At 43.3% G+C, this 19,192-nt stretch overlaps 1 protein-coding gene across 1 annotated transcript in view; it reads left to right on the top strand.

Annotated features, from left to right (window-relative positions):
- CASQ2 (calsequestrin 2) overlaps positions 1-2,468 on the top strand; it is a 61,737-nt gene extending 59,269 nt beyond the window's left edge. The window contains exons 10-11 of the mRNA XM_024764899.1: positions 1,219-1,293; positions 2,256-2,468. Of these exons, the coding sequence (XP_024620667.1) occupies positions 1,219-1,293; positions 2,256-2,468 (288 nt within the window). The remainder of the gene's footprint in view (positions 1-1,218; positions 1,294-2,255) is intronic.
- Positions 2,469-19,192: the final 16,724 nt, after the last annotated feature.

Here is a 19,192-nt window from a genome sequence, read left to right as displayed (position 1 = left end):
ACGCGCAGGCTCAGCGGCCATGGCTCACGGGCCCAGCCGCTCCGCGGCATGTGGGATCTTCCCGGACTGGGACACGGACCCGTGTCCCCTGCATTGGCAGGCAGACTCTCAACCACTGTACCACCAGGGAAGCCCTATAATCCCTATCTTACAGGTGAAAAGAATGACAGCTGGAGAGGTTAAAGCTGTAAGTGGTAGATATACTCTTCCAGTCCCCATGAGACCATATATTTGTTTGGGAGACTGTTTTTTCTTTCTTTCTTTTTTTTTTGGCTGTGTTGGGTCTTAGTTGCAGCATGCAGGATCTACACTGAGGCATGCGGGATCTTTTCCTTGCAGTGTGTGGGCTTCTCTACAGTTGCGGCACACGGGCTTCTTCTCTAGTGGGCTTCTCTCTAGTTGTGGTGTGCAGGTTTTTCCTCTCTCTAGTTGTGGCGCACGGGCTCCAGAGCGCGAGGGCTCTGCAGTTTTGCAGCACGCGGGCTCTCTTGTTGAGGCGTGAGAGCTCAGTAGTTGTGGCATGAGGGCCCAGTTGCCCTGCAGCATGTGGGATCTTAGTTCCCCGACCAGGGATTGAACCTGCGCCCCTGCATTGGAAGGCGGATTCTTCACCACTGGACTCCCAGGGAAGTCCCATGTTTGGGAGACTTTCTACCACTGAATATCTCCATTTTCTTAGCCCCATGGCCCCTTACTTTTTTAGTCCTGCCCTAGTCAGAGATTAGTCCTCATGGAACCCAAGTCTGGCTGAATGAAGAAGCCCTCTTCTTACTCGTGTGCCCACTTACAGCACACCACTGCTTTCCTGGGCATCTCACGAGCAGAGTGGTGCAAGGTAAGGGATTTTTAAGTGAGACATTGAAAGAGAGGTGGAGGGAAATGGCTCTTTCACCACACATAAACTGTAAAAGAGCCACAAGTGACTTGGGAATCGGCTTTGGACTATCTCTGTAATATTCTTCCTTACAGCTATAGAAGCTTTTATATTACATGCTTTCACAGTTTGTGTTACGACTTTTTTTTTTTCATGTTTATTTAAAGTGCTGAACGCTGGAGCCAAGTCTTCAATTTCCTCAGTGCCCACAGCTGTTTTGGAGACCTTTAACCAATGGTGACCTAATTACTGTGATGGGATGGCAGGTGGGTCCAGCCACAAAAAGTGGCTTTAACAGGGAATGCCTTCTGCCCGCTGTCTAATTTTATTTTTTGTTGCTACAGCTTGTTGCCTATTGGGAAAAGACTTTCAAGATTGACCTATTCAAGCCACAGATTGGAGTGGTGAATGTTACAGATGTGAGTATACCTCATGAAAGTTTGCTCAGATGCCCTCAGTCTGCCCTGGTTTCTGCCATGCAGCCCAGACTATAAGATCACGTATAGGAGTCTGGCCCCATGTGAAATAAGCAGGACCCTTGGCCTTGCCAAAGCTCAGGAGACTTGCCAGTGTGGCCCAATCCTAGTCTGAGCCAGTCCCAGCCTGTTGTTCCATGGTTCTCTTCCATGAGCACATTTCCTTGCTTTGGGAGCCAGCCTAACCTGGTTCACTGACTATTTAGAACTTTCCACACAAGTAAACTCTCCTATATTTTCTTCCAAAGCCCAACAAGGTCTCTTTACACAAGGGAACCCACACCGGGAGTTGTTATTGTTCAATGGGTGATGGGGAAGCTGTGGCCCAGAAGCCCATGGAGGCAATCACCATTGTGTGTGTGTGTGTGTGTGTGTGTGTTCATGAATATATGGATATATATGATCTATAGGATCTATATGAAACTTCTGGTAGGACAGCCATGAAACTACCACCAATGAGACTAGGGATGGGGTCAGGGCAGCCAGAAATACTTTTGCTTTTCACCTTGTATCCTACTGTTCTGTTTTAACTTAAGCAGAATTTTAAATTATTATTATTTATTATTATTATTAATTTTAAAAGTAGTTTACAAAATAAAGAAATGTAGAATTTCCCAGGTGACTGAACATCTACCAACAGGGTAAAAGGACATTGCTAACTGGCTATATATACATACAATAGAAAAATATATATATATGCAATGGAATACACCTTTCCTTTTATGTTGCACAAACAGGATACTACACACGCCATTCTGCAACGAAGCATTTCCATTTAACACTGTGCACATATTCCTGATAAGTGTAAGTGACCTGGAGCCCACTCAGCACAGCTGCTTGGAAGCCCCTGGCCTTGCTGACCCTTCGCGCACTCACTCACTCACTCATCCTGTCTCTGGCTGCAGGCTGACAGTGTCTGGATGGAGATTCCAGATGGTGATGACCTGCCCACAGCTGAGGAGCTGGAAGACTGGATTGAGGACGTGCTTTCTGGGAAGATAAACACTGAGGATGATGACAGCGAAGATGAAGAGGATGAAGAGGATGACGATGACAATGATGACGACGATGACAATTCTGACGAAGGGGATGATGACAGTGATGACGATGATGACTAGCCCCCAACTCCAGATGATGTTCATGAACACAGAAGCACAGCTACCCACCCCCATGCAGACAGCACAAGGTAGCAGCAAGCAGCCCTGGACCACGTCCAGCCAGCTCCTTTCCCTTTTCCAACCTCTCTTTTCCCACTTCCTTCTCATCAGATGTACAACTCAGCAAATGCCTTTCTAAATCCAGCAATCCCACTCAGCAAGAACAGTGGGGAATTTTTCCCACGTTGACGGGTCTTGATTGTCATGAAAAAACTCTCGTTCTTTGCCAGATCATCAGTGGCCATGGCAGTGCCCGAATCTGGCAGTCTGGGGAGAGCAATCCCCAAACACCTTGACTCGAATTTACCTGTTGTCTTTGACTATGGCGGTAACAGAATTCACAGCTTGCTAACTCACAAGCATGGTGTGACCTTATAACCAGAGCCCAGGGAAGACACACAATGCATGTAGCCCCCATGCCTACAACGTCAGTTAGGATCCCTCCTAAAGCCAAGAGGATCCCTCTTAGGGAAGGCTCAGGCTTGGAAACAAGTTTATAAATCAGCTTCTCTTGGTTCTATTAAACTTATTTTAAGTGTAGGTCAGACCATTATGAACTCACATCCAAACCTTTGGATGGCTATTGAGAGGTAGGTCTTGAAAAACATGCGTACTGATGTCACCATCATTTCTAGTATATTAAGATACTGGGATGGGAGGTTGATTTGCTCTCTGAACTTCCCTCTAGGTGACCGTCTCGCATAGACACACAGGGGTTTGTTTTAATTCTTTCTGATGGCTTTAGGTCTCTGATTGGGTCAGCTGGCATCCTAGCCTGAGCTGGGATCCTGATACCCCCCTCTTTCTATTTTTTTTTTTTTTTTTGCGGTACGCGGGCCTCTCACCGTTGTGGCCTCTCCCGTTGCGGAGCACAGGTTCCGGACGCGCAGGCTCAGCGGCCATGGCTCACAGGCCCAGCCGCTCCGCGGCATGTGGGATCTTCCCGGACCAGGGCACGAACCCGCATCCCCTGCATCGGCAGGCGGACTCTCAACCACTGCGCCACCAGGGAAGCCCCCATACCCCCTCTCTTTTGCTCCTAGTCAGCCTTCCCGTTCGGAGTCAAAGTTGGTTTAACCGGAGGGCAGTTAACTCTCCGTCTATCAGTGCTCCCACAGTTGAACAGAACAACAATAATTAGAGTTCATAATGATACCCTGAGGCACTGAAAAAAATCCCTCAGTGCCTTCCGAGCTATCTAAGTGATATTGTGCTCGGTAGTTTTAGTGTTAAGTGTGCATTAAAATGTTCTAATTTATTTTCTCAATCTTTTAACACACGTGTAAGACACTGCGAATTCTTTGAAAATAGGGCAATCCTTTATGGAATAGTAGCTAACTAACTCTGTCATTAAAGTTATATTTTGAAAATACTGAGACTATCTTGAACATCCTCTCCTGAGTTTTTGTTTCTGCTCATTATCTCTGGGCGCCTGTTCTCCCTCTCTGTCCTTTCTTCCTTTTCCTTTCTGGCCCCTCTTCCTCTGCCTGCCCTTGAAATGTTAGTCTTCCACAGTATCACTCAGCTCTAACATTCTTCCAAGACAGTTTATCATCCATGCCCATCAGCTAATAACTTCCAAGTCTGGGTCTCTAACCTTGACCTCTCTCCTTAGCTTTAGACTCACTCGTTCAACTGCTTCTGGACATCTTGGTTCGGACGTTGCACAAGTGCTTCAGACAACATCACAAAAGCCAAACTCATTACCTTCTCCCCTAAATGTCTCCTCCTCCTCTTCTTGGAGCCCCAGTTCAAATGATTAATATCACCATCTGTCCAATTGCCTGGGTGGTCCGAAGGGGTCCCCTCCCCCTCTGCTCCCATGGCATTTTGTGTATACCCCAAATCCTGGCACCCGTCATTTAAATGGTAGCACATATTTGTATGTCTGTCCTTTCTCTAAAACACAGGCTCCTTGGAGACAAGGAATTCATTTACTCTTGTATCCCCAACACCTAGCACTTTGCTCGGCATGAAGTAGATACTCATTTATTGAACTGATGGGTGAATAATTGTTTGATCAGCACTGTTGGATCACAGTGCTTCCAAGGCCTCCTTAGTTTTATCCCTTCGCCTCACAAAACAAGGCAGACACTTCCCAAGCTGGGCTATGTTGCCATCCAGACAGACCCAAATAAGTTCCTGGCGAGGTGAGTTTTCAAAGTGATCTTTGAAGCTAACCTTTCAAATAGCCAAGGAATGTGCTCTGTCATGAAAGTGGTCTATTTCCCAGCCCAGGAAAATTCCCTGGTTCTTACAGGCCTGAGTAATATGCATTAAGTTTAAATCTTGCTATTCTGCTCCTGTGTTAGAAGCACTGAGTATTAAACTAGTACTATCTGTAAGTAGTAGTGCTGTTTAGTTATTGGTCTAAAACTTTTTCAGCTGATATTTATTGAATGTTTGGTATGTGCCCAGTGCACTATGCTAGATGCTTCACATGTATTGTCCCGTTTAATCCTTCCAAAGATCTTATGAGATGAGTTTTGTTATTTTCCCCCATTTTACAGATGAGGAAACTGAATGAGGCACAGAGGCCTCGAGTAATTTTCCCAGGGTCACACAAATACTTTAAAGGAGTGTAAATGTAACCCCATTTTTATAGCTAAATCAAGGATTTAAACTATATTTAATTCCTTAAATCAAGCAATCAAAGGATTCCATTTCTTTTCTTCAGATGGTGTCCCAAGATGGACTCAAGTGAATTTCTCGTAATCCTTTTCACTGCTTAAGCCAAGATGCCCTTTCCCCTTTCATTCTGGAGGCAAGTAATCAATTATACAGTACTAGAAATGTAGGCTAATTAGAACTGTGAGCTCTGGCCATCCTGCTAGAAAACAAAATAAAACAAAAAATCATTGTGTTATCAAGAATCATTTAAATATATTTCTTTAGAACATCATCTCAGAGTTGAAATGAGCTTGTCTCTTCTGTAACAAGGTTGTGTACTGTCCAGGCCCTAGTTTGTATTGCCCAGGAAGCCCTTTCTGTTAATGATGTCACCAGTCACAGGTCATTATCGAATAGCTTTTGATCAACAATCCCTGCTACACCCAGACACACACATCCCTTGAGTGGGTCCTATGGCCTGTCTTCGAACTTCCCACTCCCACCAGGGCTCCTCAACCCTGCTCAGTGAGCGTCAGAATCATGTCTGAGCTTATTCTAGAAAACACAGACTCCTGTCACCAGCCCAGACTTACTGATATACCGGCTCCAGAGTTGGGGCCTGACCCTCTCCATTTTTTTTTTTTTTTGCGGTACGCGGGCCTCTCACTGCTGTGGCCTCTCCCGTTGCGGAGCACAGGCTCCGGACGCGCAGGTTCAGTGGCCATGGCTCACGGGCCAAGCCGCCCCGCGGCATGTGGGATCTTCCCAGACCGGGGCACGAACCCGTGTCCCCTGCATCGGCAGGCGGACTCTCAACCACTGCGCCACCAGGGAAGCCCGACCCTCTCCATTTAAACAAGAGTCACTGGGGATGGATGCAAGTCAGCACTGACCACTGCTCTTGCCACTCCCCCCCGTCATCTCATCCAGCCTACGTCTTCCAACTCTGTCTCTAGCCAGGCCTCTCCTGAGTTCTAAGCCCCTCGCTCCAGCTGTCTCCCCTGGACAGCATCACCTGGATGCCCCATAGGCACCTTAGACCAACACAGCTTTGGGGCTTTAAGTGTGGGGAGGGTGCCCTTAAAAAGTACTGATAGCTCTCTTTTCCTGACTGAGATCTGAACCAACTGAGAAATTAGCTCCAAAAGTCAGCAGTCCAAAATATCGCCCTGATTACAGAGAAGCAGTAATTTGGAGACTAGAGATTAGGAGAATGGGCTTGCCAGTTTCCAGCCTTCAAGTGCAGGTCATCCAGGTGTGCAGAGAGGACCAGTGCTCTCAGCGCTCAAGGATGGAGAGGCAGGAGAAAAGGAGTGGACCCCTCACACTAACTGCACCCTAGGCACTTCACTCTAAGAAACATGGACAAATGGCTACCGCCCATTAACCAGGTAACTTAATGCCATCTCAGGATGGGAACAAGGACTGGACAAAAGGCCAGCAGTGTTTTGGGGAAAGTCCTTCACGGAAGCAGAGGAGTGGGGAAGAGGCATCCCCCTCTGACAACGTCCCAGCCAGAAACCTTAGAGCCATTTTCTTGTCTCCCACTTTCGCATCCAATAGGGAGCAAGTCCAGTCCTCTTCTCTTCACTCGCTCTTACTGTGTAATTGAGGCTTTACAATCTCTCAGCTGGGTGACCACAAGTTTCTGACTGTACTTCCATCTCCAGCCCTGCACACTGCAATCAAACGATCTTTTGAAAATGAAAAACTGATCATGTCACACACATGCTTAAAATTCTTCAGTGGTTCTCTATTGCCAATAGGTGCTTAAAATTTGTTGTTGCTGTTGTTTTTAAAGATGATGAGGCCAAAGATCAAGTAATGAATGGAAAGTTTTCTGACGGCCAAACGTGGAATCTAGACTGTGGGGGCATGAGTTTGGGGAGGAACAATGAGGTAGGGCTTGTAAAACTAAAAGTCCTTGAAGAGTCTCTCCTCCACAAGAGGAAAGCGAAGTCTGAGTACTGTTGACACTGGGGATATCTGGGCTCAGGGATGAGAAGAGCACTGGCCTAGCTGGGGTGATCCATGCTGCAAATGTGGAGTGCCATCTTGGAATGATGGCGTCCAAATGCCTCATCTGGATTATAGCACCCAGTTGTTATTTAAGCAGAAGTGGGGTCAGTACCACTGCCAATGAGCTAAGGGGCCAGGACCAGCTTTGTCATGGGGTAAAAACTGATTTCCTTTACAGGACACCGGCGGTCTATGTGAAGTGTCTCTCGTCTACCTTACCATCCTCATGTCTCATGACACCTCCCAACCATCTGCCCCTTTGCCCCTCTACCCTTAGAACCTGAAGTTGGCCGAAGCTGCGTGGCTGTTTAACACCTCCAAGCCTTGGCTTACGCTGTTCCACCTATGGAAAGCCTGTCCTTCCCCATCTGTGCCTGCCTGGCAAACTCCTATAGAGATACACTCTGTGACACCTCCAGTCACGCCCCAGGCAAAAGGACCACCTCCTCTGCTGAGGCCTAGCTGCACCCCGTGGAGGCCTCTTACAGAACCTGCAATGTATTGTACTATTAAGTGTGTGTCTCCCCACCCCCACCCCCCGGCCATTAGTCTGAAAGCAACCTTAGGGAAAAGACTTTGGCTGATTCTGTTCTATCCTCAGTGCCTAAACTCGGATTGGTACTTAATCTTTAAAAAAAATTTTTTTTTTTTTTATACAGCAGGTTCTTATTAGTCATCCACTTCTTACACATCAGTGTATACATGTCAGTCCCAATCTCCCAATTCATCACACCCACCCCCTGCCGCTTTCCCCCTTTGGTGTCCATAGGTTTGTTCTCTACATCTGTGTTTCAATTTCTGCCCTGCAAACCGGTTCATCTGTACCATTTTTCTAGGTTCCATATATATGTGTTAATATGCGATATTTGTTTTTCTCTTTCTGACTTACTTCGCTCTGTATGACAGTCTCTAGATTCATCCACGTCTCTACAAATGACCCAGTTTCATTCCTTTTTGTGGCTGAGTAATATTCCATTGTATATATGTACCACATCTTCTTTATCCATTCGTCTGTCGATGGGCATTTAGGTTGCTTCCATGTCCTGGCTATTGTAAATAGTGCTGCAATGAACATTGGGGTGCATGTGTCTTTTTGAATTATGGTTTTCTCTGGGTATATGCCCAGTAGTGGGATTGCTGGGTCATATGGTAAACTTTGGAAGAGTTTGAGAAGGATGGGTGCTAGCTCTTCTCTAAATGTTGATAGAATTCACCTGTGAAGCCATCTGGTCTTAGACTTTTGTTTGTTGGAAGATGTTTAATCACAGTTTCAATTTCATTACTTGTGATTGGTCTCTTCATATTTTCTAACTTTTCCTGGTTCAGTCTTGGAAGTTTATACCTTTCTAAGGATTTGTCCATTTTTTTCCAGGTTGTCCATTTTATTGGCATAGAGTTGTTTGTGGTAGTTTCTTAGGATGCTTTGTATTTCTGCGGTGTCTGTTGTAACTTCTCCTTTTTCATTTCGAATTTTATTGATTTGAGTCCTCTCCCTCTTTTTCTTGATGAGTCTGGCTAATGGTTTATCAATTTCATTTATCTTCTCAAAGAACCAGCTTTTAGTTTTATTGATCTTTGCTATTGTTTTCTTTGTTTCTATTTCATTTATTTCTTCTCTGATCTTTATGATTTCTTTCATTCGGTTAACTTTGGGTTTGTTTGTTTTTCTTTCTCTAGTTCCTTTAGGTGTAAGGTTAGGTGGTTTATTTGAGATTTTTCTTGTTTCCTAAGGTAAGCTTGTATTGCTATAAACTTCCCTCTTTGAACTGCTTTTGCTGCATCCCATAGGTTTTGGATCATCATGTTTTCATTGTCATTTGCCTCTAGGTATATTTTGATTTCCTCTTTATTTCTTCAGTGATCTCTTGGTTATTTAGTAACGTATTGTTTAGCCTCCATGTGTTTGTGTTTTTTATGTTTTTTTCCCTGTAATTGATTTCTAATCTCATAGCGTTGTGGTCAGAAAAGATGCTTGATATGATTTCAATTTTCTTAAATTTACTGAAGCTTGATTTGTGACCCAAGATGTGATCTATCCTGGAGAATGTTCCATGCGCACTTCAGAAGAAAGTGTAATCTGCTGTTTTTGGATGGAATGTCCTATAAATATCAATCAAATCTATCTGGTCTATTGTGTCATTTAAAGCCTGTGTTTCCTTATTAATTTTCTGTCTGAATGATCTGTCTATTGGTATAAGTGAGGTGTTAAAGTCCCCTACTATTATTGTGTTACTGTTGATTCCTTCTTTTATACATGTTAGCATTTGCCTTATGTATTGAGGTGCTCCTATGTTGGGTGCATATATATTTATAATTGTTATATCTTCTTCTTGGATTTATCCCTTGATCATTATGTAGTGTCCTTCTTTGTCTCTTGTAATAGTCTTTATTTTAAAGTCTATTTTATCTGATATGATTATTGCTACTCCAGCTTTCTTTTGATTTCCATTTGCATGGAATATCTTTTTCCATCCCCTCACTTTCAGTCTGAATGTGTCCCTAGGTCTGAAGTGGGTCTCTTGTAGACAGCATATATATGGGTCTTGTTTTTGTATCCATTCAGCAAGCCTGTGTCTTTTGGTTGGAGCGTTTAATCCATTCACGTTTAAGGTAATTATCGATATGTATGTTCCTATGACCATTTTCTTTTTTCTTTTAATTAATTAATTAATTTATGGCTGTGTTGGGTCTCGGTTGCTGCACACGGGCTTTCTCTAGTTGCGAGCGGGGGCTTCTCTTCGTTGCGGTGCGTGGGCTTCTTATTGCGGTGGCTTCTCTTGTTGCGGAGCTCGGGCTCTAGGCACGCGGGCTTCAGTAGTTGTGGTGCATGGGCTTATTTGCTCCACGGCATATGGGATCTTCCTGGACCAGGGCTCAAACCCATGTCCCCTGCATTGGCAGGCGGATTCTTAACGACTGCACCACCAGGGAAGTCCCCCTATGACCATTTTCTTAATTGTTTTGGGGTTTTTTTGGTAGGTCTTTTCCTTCTCTTGTGTTCCCCACTTACAGAAGTTCCTTTAGCATTTGCTGTAGAGCTGGTTTGGTGGTGCTGAATTCTCTTAGCTTTTGCTTTCTGTAAAGCTTTTGATTTCTCCATCAAATCTGAATAAGATCCTTGCCAGGTAGAGTAATCTTGTTTGTAGGTTCTTCCCTTTCATCACTTTAAGTATTTCATGCCACTCCCTTCTGGCTTGTAGAATTTCTGCTGAGAAATCAGTTGTTAACCTTATAGGAGTTCCCTTGTATGTTATTTGTCATTTTTCCTTTGCTGCTTTCAATAATTTTTCTTTGTCTTTAATTTTTGCCAATTTGATTACTATGTGTCTCCACATGTTTCTCCTTGGATTTATCCTGTATGGGACTCTCCGCACTTCCTGGACTTGGGTGGCTATTTCCTTTCCCATGTTAGGGAAGTTTTCGACTATAGTCTCTTCAAATATTTTCTCAGGTGCTTTCTCTCTCTCTTCTCCTTCTGGGACCCGTATAATGTGAATGTTGTTGCATTTAATGTTGTCCCAGAGGGTTCCTAGGCTGGTTCATTTCTTTTCATTCTTTTTTCTTTATTGTGTTCCGCAGCAGTGAATCTCACCATTCTGTCTTCCAGGTCACTTATCCGTTCTTCTGCATCAGTTATTCTGCTATTGATTCTTTCTAGTGTAGTTTTCATTTCAGTTATTGTGTTGTTCATCTCTGTTTGTTTGTTCTTTGATTCTTCTAGATCTTTGTTAAACATTTCTTGCATCTTCTCAATCTTTGCCTCCATTCTTTTTCCGAGGTCCTTGGTCATCTTCACTATCATTATTCTGAATTCTTTTTCTGGAAGGTTGCCTATCTCCACTTCATTCAGTTGTTTTTCTGGGGTTTTATCTTGTTCCTTCATCTTGTACATAGTTATCTGCCTTTTCCTTTTGTCTGACTTTCTGTGAATGTGGTTTTCGTTTCACAGGCTGCAGGATTGTAGTCCTTCTTGCTTCTGCTGTGTGCCCTCTGGTGGATGAGGTTATCTAAGAGGCTTCTGCAAGTGTCCTGATGGGAGGGGCTCGTGGTGGGTAGTGCTGGCTGTTGCTTTGGTGGGCCGAGCTCAGTAAAACTTTAATCTGCTTGTCTGCTGATGGGTGGGGCTGGCTTCCCTCCCTGTTGGTTGTTTGCCCTGAGGTGACCCAGCACTGGAGCCTACCTGGCTCTTTGGTGAGGCTAATGGCATACTCTGGGAGGGCTCATGCCAAGGAGTACTTCCCAGAACTTCTGCTGTCAGTGTCCTTGACCTCACAGTGAGACACAGCCACCCCCCAACTCTGCAGGAGACCCTCCAACAATAGCACGTAGGTCTGGTTCAGTCTCCTATGGGTCACTGCTCTCTCCCCCTGAGTCCTGATGTGCACACACTACTTTGTGTGTGCCCTCCAGAATTGGAGTCTCTGTTTCCCCCAGTCCTGTCAAACTCCTGCAAACAAATCCCACTAACCTTCAAAGTCTTATTCTCTGGGAATTCCTCCTCCCATTGCCAGACCCTCAGATTGGGAAGCCTGTCGTGGGGCTCAGAACCTTCCCTCCAGTTGGTGGACTTCTGTGACATAAGTGTTCTCCAGTCTGTGAGTCACCCACCCAGCAGTTATGGGATTTGATTTTATTGTGGTTGCGCCCCTTGTACCATCTCATTGTGGCGTCTCCTTTGTCATTGGATGTGGGGTATCATTTTGGTGAGTTCCAGTGTCTTCCTTTTGATGATTTTTCAGCAGTTAGTTGTGATTCTGGTGTTCTTGCAAGAGAGAGTGAGATCACGTCCTTCTACTCTGCCATCTTGAACCAATCTCAGTGATCTTGGTACTTAATCTTGTTTGACTAAATATTCTCTAAGCCCCAATGCAAAGCTAATTTAACAACTATTAGCACCATTAAGAATGTGCTATTGATTCTCGAAAGTCTATCTTATCCCAAGACGTTTTTGGCAACACGGTGTCATCTGTTCAGGTTTGCTGAGGATAGCCAATTGCTGAAGAAATAGGAAGACTATCTCCTTGGCTCAATAAGAAGGTTTCCAATGGGGGATGTTCTCTTTCCTCATGTTAGCAAAGTCCCCCAGCAATATAGCCATCATGACGGGAAGCAAAGCAGCATGGGGATGATAGCAGTGGTCCCAGGCCCCATTCTCTGGGCATGGAATGACCACAGCCACCTAAGTGTCCATGCATTTATTTTAATGCACCTTCAGACCCAAATGGTTGCAAGGTGAATTAAGGACCTTTTTCAAATTAACCTGGTATTTCATTGATCAGAACTCTTTGGAGCAGTGATGACCAGAATTCTTAATGATCACCCTAGTCACTGATGATTAGGTTACACCCAGTAGTTTTAGCATTGAGTGTGCTGCCATGTTCTCATTCATTCGTTCACTCATTCCAATATTCATTCAATGGACCCATAAAGCTGGTTACCACATGTGGATCACAGAAGGCAAAACGGAGTGGGTAAGATGGGAGAGTTGAGCAAGGAAACATGTTTAAAGCCCCCGTGTCAGTTGTACAAATGCATCATCATTTTGTCTGAGACATTATGAATTCTCAGAACCGCAGAAACACATTCTGATGTAAATATAGAGAACACAACCAGAAGGCAAATACAGTTTTGATTTTCCACGTCAGCATTAGTCTGCATAACTAGAAGATGCTGCATGACACCAGTAGGGAATTACCAAGTCTCTCTTGTGCAGGGATACTGCCCATTCCCACACTACTACTGGTGGGTCTTGTCTCTGGCACTAGGCACGCAGGCAGTGGCTGTAGCTGATGCCATCCTGATATCCCTCATTCCACTTCCATAATCTCAGTTTATCATCTGACATTCTCGAAACTCTTCCAAAATTCTATATCTGTATTATGGGTAATGAATGAAAAAGAGAAGTCTTTGGTTTATGTTTGCATACACTTTTAATCTTTTCTCTAGTAGGTTTTACTTGTGCAGGTGTAAATTGTGCCCATCTTGGCCCAGAGAAACAGAGTTTATCAATAATCTATACAATGAATATCATCAAATCAATTACTTTCTCTGATCTTTATCCATGCAACAGGTAAGAATCTGACTGTGTGCTACCAGCATTCAGTAAGGACAGCTGGGAGTAGCAGAAGGCAAGCTCCAATATTTCTTTGTCAAATAATCAAGTTCCCTTTAAATAGACCTATCGAAAATAAGTCAATAATTTAAATTGAATTAGCAAGCCATTTGCAAAAACAATCCAACATTCATTCACCGTCCTCACAATTCCAGGGTCTGACATTTTCCTCCCTCCTTACTTGACTCAAAGATCTTTTTTCACTTGCTGATTTACTCAAAAGGCCTGTTTCACCTCCAAGTTTTAGAGCCTAAGGATTTAATTTTCAGTAATCTATTCATTTAAAACATTCTCTTGACCATAAAATGATCGCAACCTGTAGTTTTTCTTACAATGGCAATTCCACTTTCCCGTTCAATCTACCATTACAATTATCTTGGTTTTCAGAGAAACTTGACAGGTTATATTTAAGAAGGTATCAAAATTATTCAAGAGTGAAAATGTTCCTTAAAAAGTAGAAAACACTTATGGTTACCAAAGGGGAAGGGGGGAGGGATAAATTAGGAGTTTGGGATTAACATATATACACTACTATATATGAAATATATAGATAGCCAACAAGGACCTACTGTATAGCACAGGGCAGTATACTCAGTATTATGTAATAACCTATAAGGGAAAATAACCTGAAAAAAATAATATGTATAACTGAATCACTTTGCTGTATACCTGAAACTAACACAACATTGTACATCAACTATACCTCAATAAAAAAAAAATAAATAAAACTTTTTAGATTGAAGTAATCACATGAAAAAAAAGTAACAAAATGTAATTTGGGATTTCAGTTTATTTTCCGAGTTTTACAGTATAAAAAATGTAACATGTAAAATGTTTTACAATTAATTGGAATGGGGGCCCAAAAGAGAACAAAATAACTTGGATGCCAGGTACACCATGCCCCTCATAGACTCTAACATTGTTACTGATGTTACAATGAAAAGAGGCTTCACTGCATACATCTTATGAATATATGTAAATGTACTTGGGCAGATGGTTGCTGGTAGTGTAATTCATTCATTCACATGTTTGCAATGTCTCAATAGAGCCCACCACCCAGTTTATGCAGGAAGTCACACTCAGACTTTGTCATACATATCTAGTGATTGTGCATTTTGCTAACCAGCAAAACTTCCCCTTCTGGTTACAAAGTGCAGTATTAACTAATAAGGGATAATGAAAAAGACCCCTGGCCACATCTTTGCACAAACAGTAATGGCCCCATCAGATAGACAGATGGTTTTGTCACTGAAGTTGCTGGGTTGATACTGGATTCTAAATCCAGAAATGTAAAGTCCTTTCAACACAAAAGCGATGGTCAAATAAACTTCCCTTGAGTAAGACCTGGCTCCTGCCTCTCTGGTCTTCTCCCAAGCATCTTTGTTGAGGAAGTGGTCATCACAACATGAGTTAATTCACCACCCCAGTGAGCCAGTATCCACCACTGCCCTCATCCTGGCTGGTGTCCTCCACTCTATGCAATAGTTGTCATAAACAACTGCTTGGAAATCAAGTTTTTTAAACATGTCATAATTTAGGAGTTCCAGAGGACTCTGCTATTTAGTTAAAGCCTACTGTGAATCCATTATAAAAAGAAGGACTTCTCAGCAAAGTCTGGATTTTTTTTTTAGAATGATGATCAACACTAAGTGAATATTCCATTATTTCTATAACTGAGGGGCGCTGGCCAATGCAAAGCGACCGCCACCTCTCTCCACCTGGCCCCTGGAATTGTGATGGTGTATTAACTGTTTAAATTCGCTACAACATGAATTGAACTAGAGTTGACACCCGCAGATCAGATGCCCGGGTCCTACTACTAATTCCCTGAGCAAGAGTCTCTGGCCTCAGACATGAAGCTTTCCCAAGGTGAGGGCTTTTGGGGGTTGAAAAGCTCCTAAAGGATGACCTCCTTCAGAATGAAAGCTCATGTGCACAAGGGAAAGCTGAGATAAATACAAGCAAATACAAAACCAGACACTGCACAAATATTTTTATCCAAGTATTATTTCAGTGCCAAAGACACTCAAGATAAAAGCCTGGGAATTGGTCACATTTGTCCCCAAGGCTTAAGAGTGTTTTTATCCCACTAAAACAAGGACAAAACACTGATGTTTTCAAGCTGAGAGACATATCAATTGTAGATTCCTGGTGCCATATTGGGAGTAACATTTCACTGTGCTGCTTCAGGTGTCGGAAACCTGTTGTTGTGTTGGGGAGACTCTAAAACAACCCATTGAAGAGATTTATGTTACAGGTGAAACAAAACAAATTGGGTTATCTAAGTAGACAGGGACAGGCCTGGTAAAAGGGACACAGAGTACTAAAATCTAATTTTATTCAGTAGTTATACATTCCCTATTTACCCTCTGAAAATGTGTCCTACTCGTTCCTAATAAGCAGCAATGCTGAGAGGTGTGTTATCTTTCCTTTCCTATCCTCTACTGAAAGCAAACAGCAGGAGAGAAGGTAGTTGATGCACAACTAAACCAAAACCTCAAGACATTGGAATAGAGAAAAACAGTGTGCTCAGAGTCCTGTTTTATGTCTAGTGATTAAAACTCTAGAGGGCAAATGTGGGGAAGATAGTGGGATGCAAAATGCTTGCTGAGAACATGAAGTCAAGGATGGAGGCCAGGGGCTCCAGTCCCAAACCTCCCTAGGCTGGGCTGCAGGCAGTCCCTCTCCCACCCCAACCAGTGGAAGCTGTTGGGACATAATGTTGACAAAGCACCAGGAAGAGGCCTCCTCAGATCAGAGGGAGGCCAGGTCAGCCCCTGCACGCTTCCCCAAGGTGCACACCTGCCCAAGCCAGCAGGGTGGGAGTGGAGGGGGAGGGGACAGAAGCAAAGGGTGGCTACCAGAACAATAGCACCTGAGTCCTACAGCAGGTGCAGCGCTAGCAGGGCTGGTTTTCCTAAGGGAAGGAGGATCCTCAAGTTCTTTCCATCAAAATTCCTGAGAAATCTGCTAGCACGGCGGAGCAGCCTTCCCTGGAGCCACAGCTCTGGTGCAAACCCGAGGTCAAAGAACAGATGTGATTTCGCCTCCAACGAACCCCCAATCCCAGCTTTTGATTCAAGGTTAAGTATCCTCAGGTCTCTCCTCCACATCCAGAAAATGCCAGATTATTTAGGTAATACTTCGAGGTAGTGACTGAGGGATTGGGATCAAACATTAGATTTGAAATTTCATTTATTAGCCATGAGATTTCAAGCAAGCAAGTTCCTCCCTCTCTGCTCATCCCTTTTCTTACCTGTAAAATTCAGATAACGCCTACCTTAAAGGAATTCACATTCTAAGACAACGCCTAACATTCGATACCTGATAGATACATCTTATTACCCTTCTCTTCCTTCTTTGACCAAAATATATTTTGTCAAAAATGTGACCCCAAATCTAATTTTCTAGGCATCCACTTGGTTAAAGCTCAATATGGAGATTTCAATGTAGTGCTAAGGTACCTTATTCACTACTGCACTGAATACCATTCAAAAACTGTGCTATGGGCTTAAGAATAACTCATATTTTATTTATAATGGATTATGGCCACAGGGTTACATAGCAGTAAATTCACAGTAGTGATTTATTTTTTGTAAAACAAGACTCGCAAAGCACAAACACTACCCAGAAATACTTACACCACTTTACAACTGCAGGGTCTCTGCTGGACTATTTGAATATTATGGCACCATTTCTGTGCTGCTTTTAGTAATCAATCTTTTTTTTAAATGAAGCTCAATTTTTAAGTTATATTGAGAAATCTATGGTAAGGCTTCCGGGGTAGTGAAGTTGGAGCAGTCATTATCATGGAGCTTGACCTTTCTTTCTTGCTGTTTTCAGGTCATAAAGTCCTGAGGCAAGAAAGTCTAATGGACTTGCCTACAGCACAGCAGGCTCTCCAGAAGACACTGCTGTGCTAAAGCCATTTACTCCTGGGGAGAAGCCAGTGTAACCTAGGGGGAGGAGTAAAGGAGGGGAGGGAGAAGTATCTGGCTTTAGAGTAACCTCCCAGAAGATGGGTGCTGTTAGGGTATCTCTCAAACACAGGGCATATGTAGAAACACATGGACTTTCACACACTCATCTATATAAACACATCCACAAGTTATTTGCTGAGATACACACCCATCTGTTACAGATAACACAGATGTTCAGATGGCTAACATAAACATGCCGTCCATCTGGTAATTACACTCAGAGAAATGCTCACATATATAGAAACACACACCCACAAACAAATGTGCGTCCCAGTGTAGGGAGCCTTCCATAGCAGGGTTCACACAGACGAGAGTAAACAAGGACTTGATTTTGCTGATTTCATTGAGCGGCTGCTACACTCACTCTCCCGGGAAAAAGTAAGGAGGGGCAGGGTCATCAGTTTCTGTCAGCCTAACAGGCTCATGGCTTCCCACAGGGCTACAGGCTTATCTATATACATGCACACCAAAGTGACCAGGAGACACAAGAAAGAGAGTACTCGACCACCACCAACTATGGTGAAGACAGCGGAGCACCTCATGCCCACCCAACACACACCCGAACAACCACCATCTCCCCATTGCAAAGGAGGTCCGAGCTCTGGCAATGAACCGCAGCACAACACACACATACACATATACTACGGCCACTTTCCTCTATCCATTGGCCGTACAGAATTTGTCCTGTGCGTAGACAGAGGACAGAGAGGAAGGAAGGGAGATGATGACAGCTGGGCAAAAAATGGTCAAGCATTTTCTCTAGGGCTTACTTTAAAAACTTTCGCAAAACCATTACACGTTTTGACTTAACCGATAATGCAAAGGATGGATCAATCACAAAGCCTTAAAATCCCTTCCGGCTCTATGAATGCAGACTTCACTGTTTAGTTCATGGACGATTAAAAATTGTCATTATCTTCAAAAGTACACACTTAAGAACAGAAACTATCTACTGGTTAAAACATCACCAGGGAAGAGAACAACCACAGACATAAACTCCTCATTAAGTTTTTCTACTCCTTACTGTTTAACGTTCCCATTTTCATAACAGGTTGAAAGTTATAGAAAATCTATAAACATTTCAGGCAAACAAAATCTTGTATCCTCTAATGTGAACTTATCTTCTAATTCTACTAGCCCAGGGCACAGTTTACTCCTTTTCAAAAGAAGAGCTTATTGACTGCAAGAACTGAAAAGGACTGTGTTCAACTGTATGAGACAGCTTTTCTGAAAACTTACATTTTTAAAAAAATGCCATTTACATTGTTCCCACTGCACCAGTAACTCAGGCTATGAAGAGTTGGCAAGTGCAAAGCCTTGATACAAAGATCCCGCATTTTATTACGTTGTTCTTTCGAAAAGGACTCAGTACAAAGTCAGTGTAAAAAAATCAATATTCAATTGAAAACAGAAACAATAATTTCACAAAGTCTGACATTCTCCTATGCAAAGACTGGGAGAGAGAGAAAAGAAATTCCTTAATTTAAACCTTTCTTCACCCCACTGGGAAGGCAGGCACCAAAGCCATGAATCCAACTTAACCCCTTCTGGACTGGTAATTGAAGACAGGGTTGTAAGCACAGTTTTTTAGAAAGCTAATGGATAGTGTCGTTATTAACCAGATGAATATACACGTATGGCACTTCTATTGCCGGGTTTCTGATGCAGCAGCCTGTGATACATTTAGTCTGGGACAGTATAACCTTTATGCAGCCAAAGTCTCTTATACATTCACCATCCCTTGCCCAGTCTCCCAAAATATATTCCTGAGAAAGACATCAAAAGGAATGTCCGGCTTGAAGGGACCTAAAGGCAAAACTAAGAAGAACAAAAGCACCATGGTTACATGGTATGTGTTTTTCATAAACGGAAACCACGTAAATAGTATGTCTTGGCTTCACACCATACCGACTGGTTTCTCCTTCCTGCTTTTCCAACACATCTTCTTGTTGACCTGAAGGCTG

This window comes from Neophocaena asiaeorientalis, unplaced genomic scaffold, assembly GCF_003031525.2.
Source record: "Neophocaena asiaeorientalis asiaeorientalis breed wild unplaced genomic scaffold, Neophocaena_asiaeorientalis_V1.1 scaffold62, whole genome shotgun sequence".
Classification (NCBI taxonomy): domain Eukaryota; kingdom Metazoa; phylum Chordata; class Mammalia; order Artiodactyla; family Phocoenidae; genus Neophocaena; species Neophocaena asiaeorientalis.
Note: the sequence above shows the minus strand (reverse complement) of the source record. Positions and strands in the feature narration are given on the sequence as shown.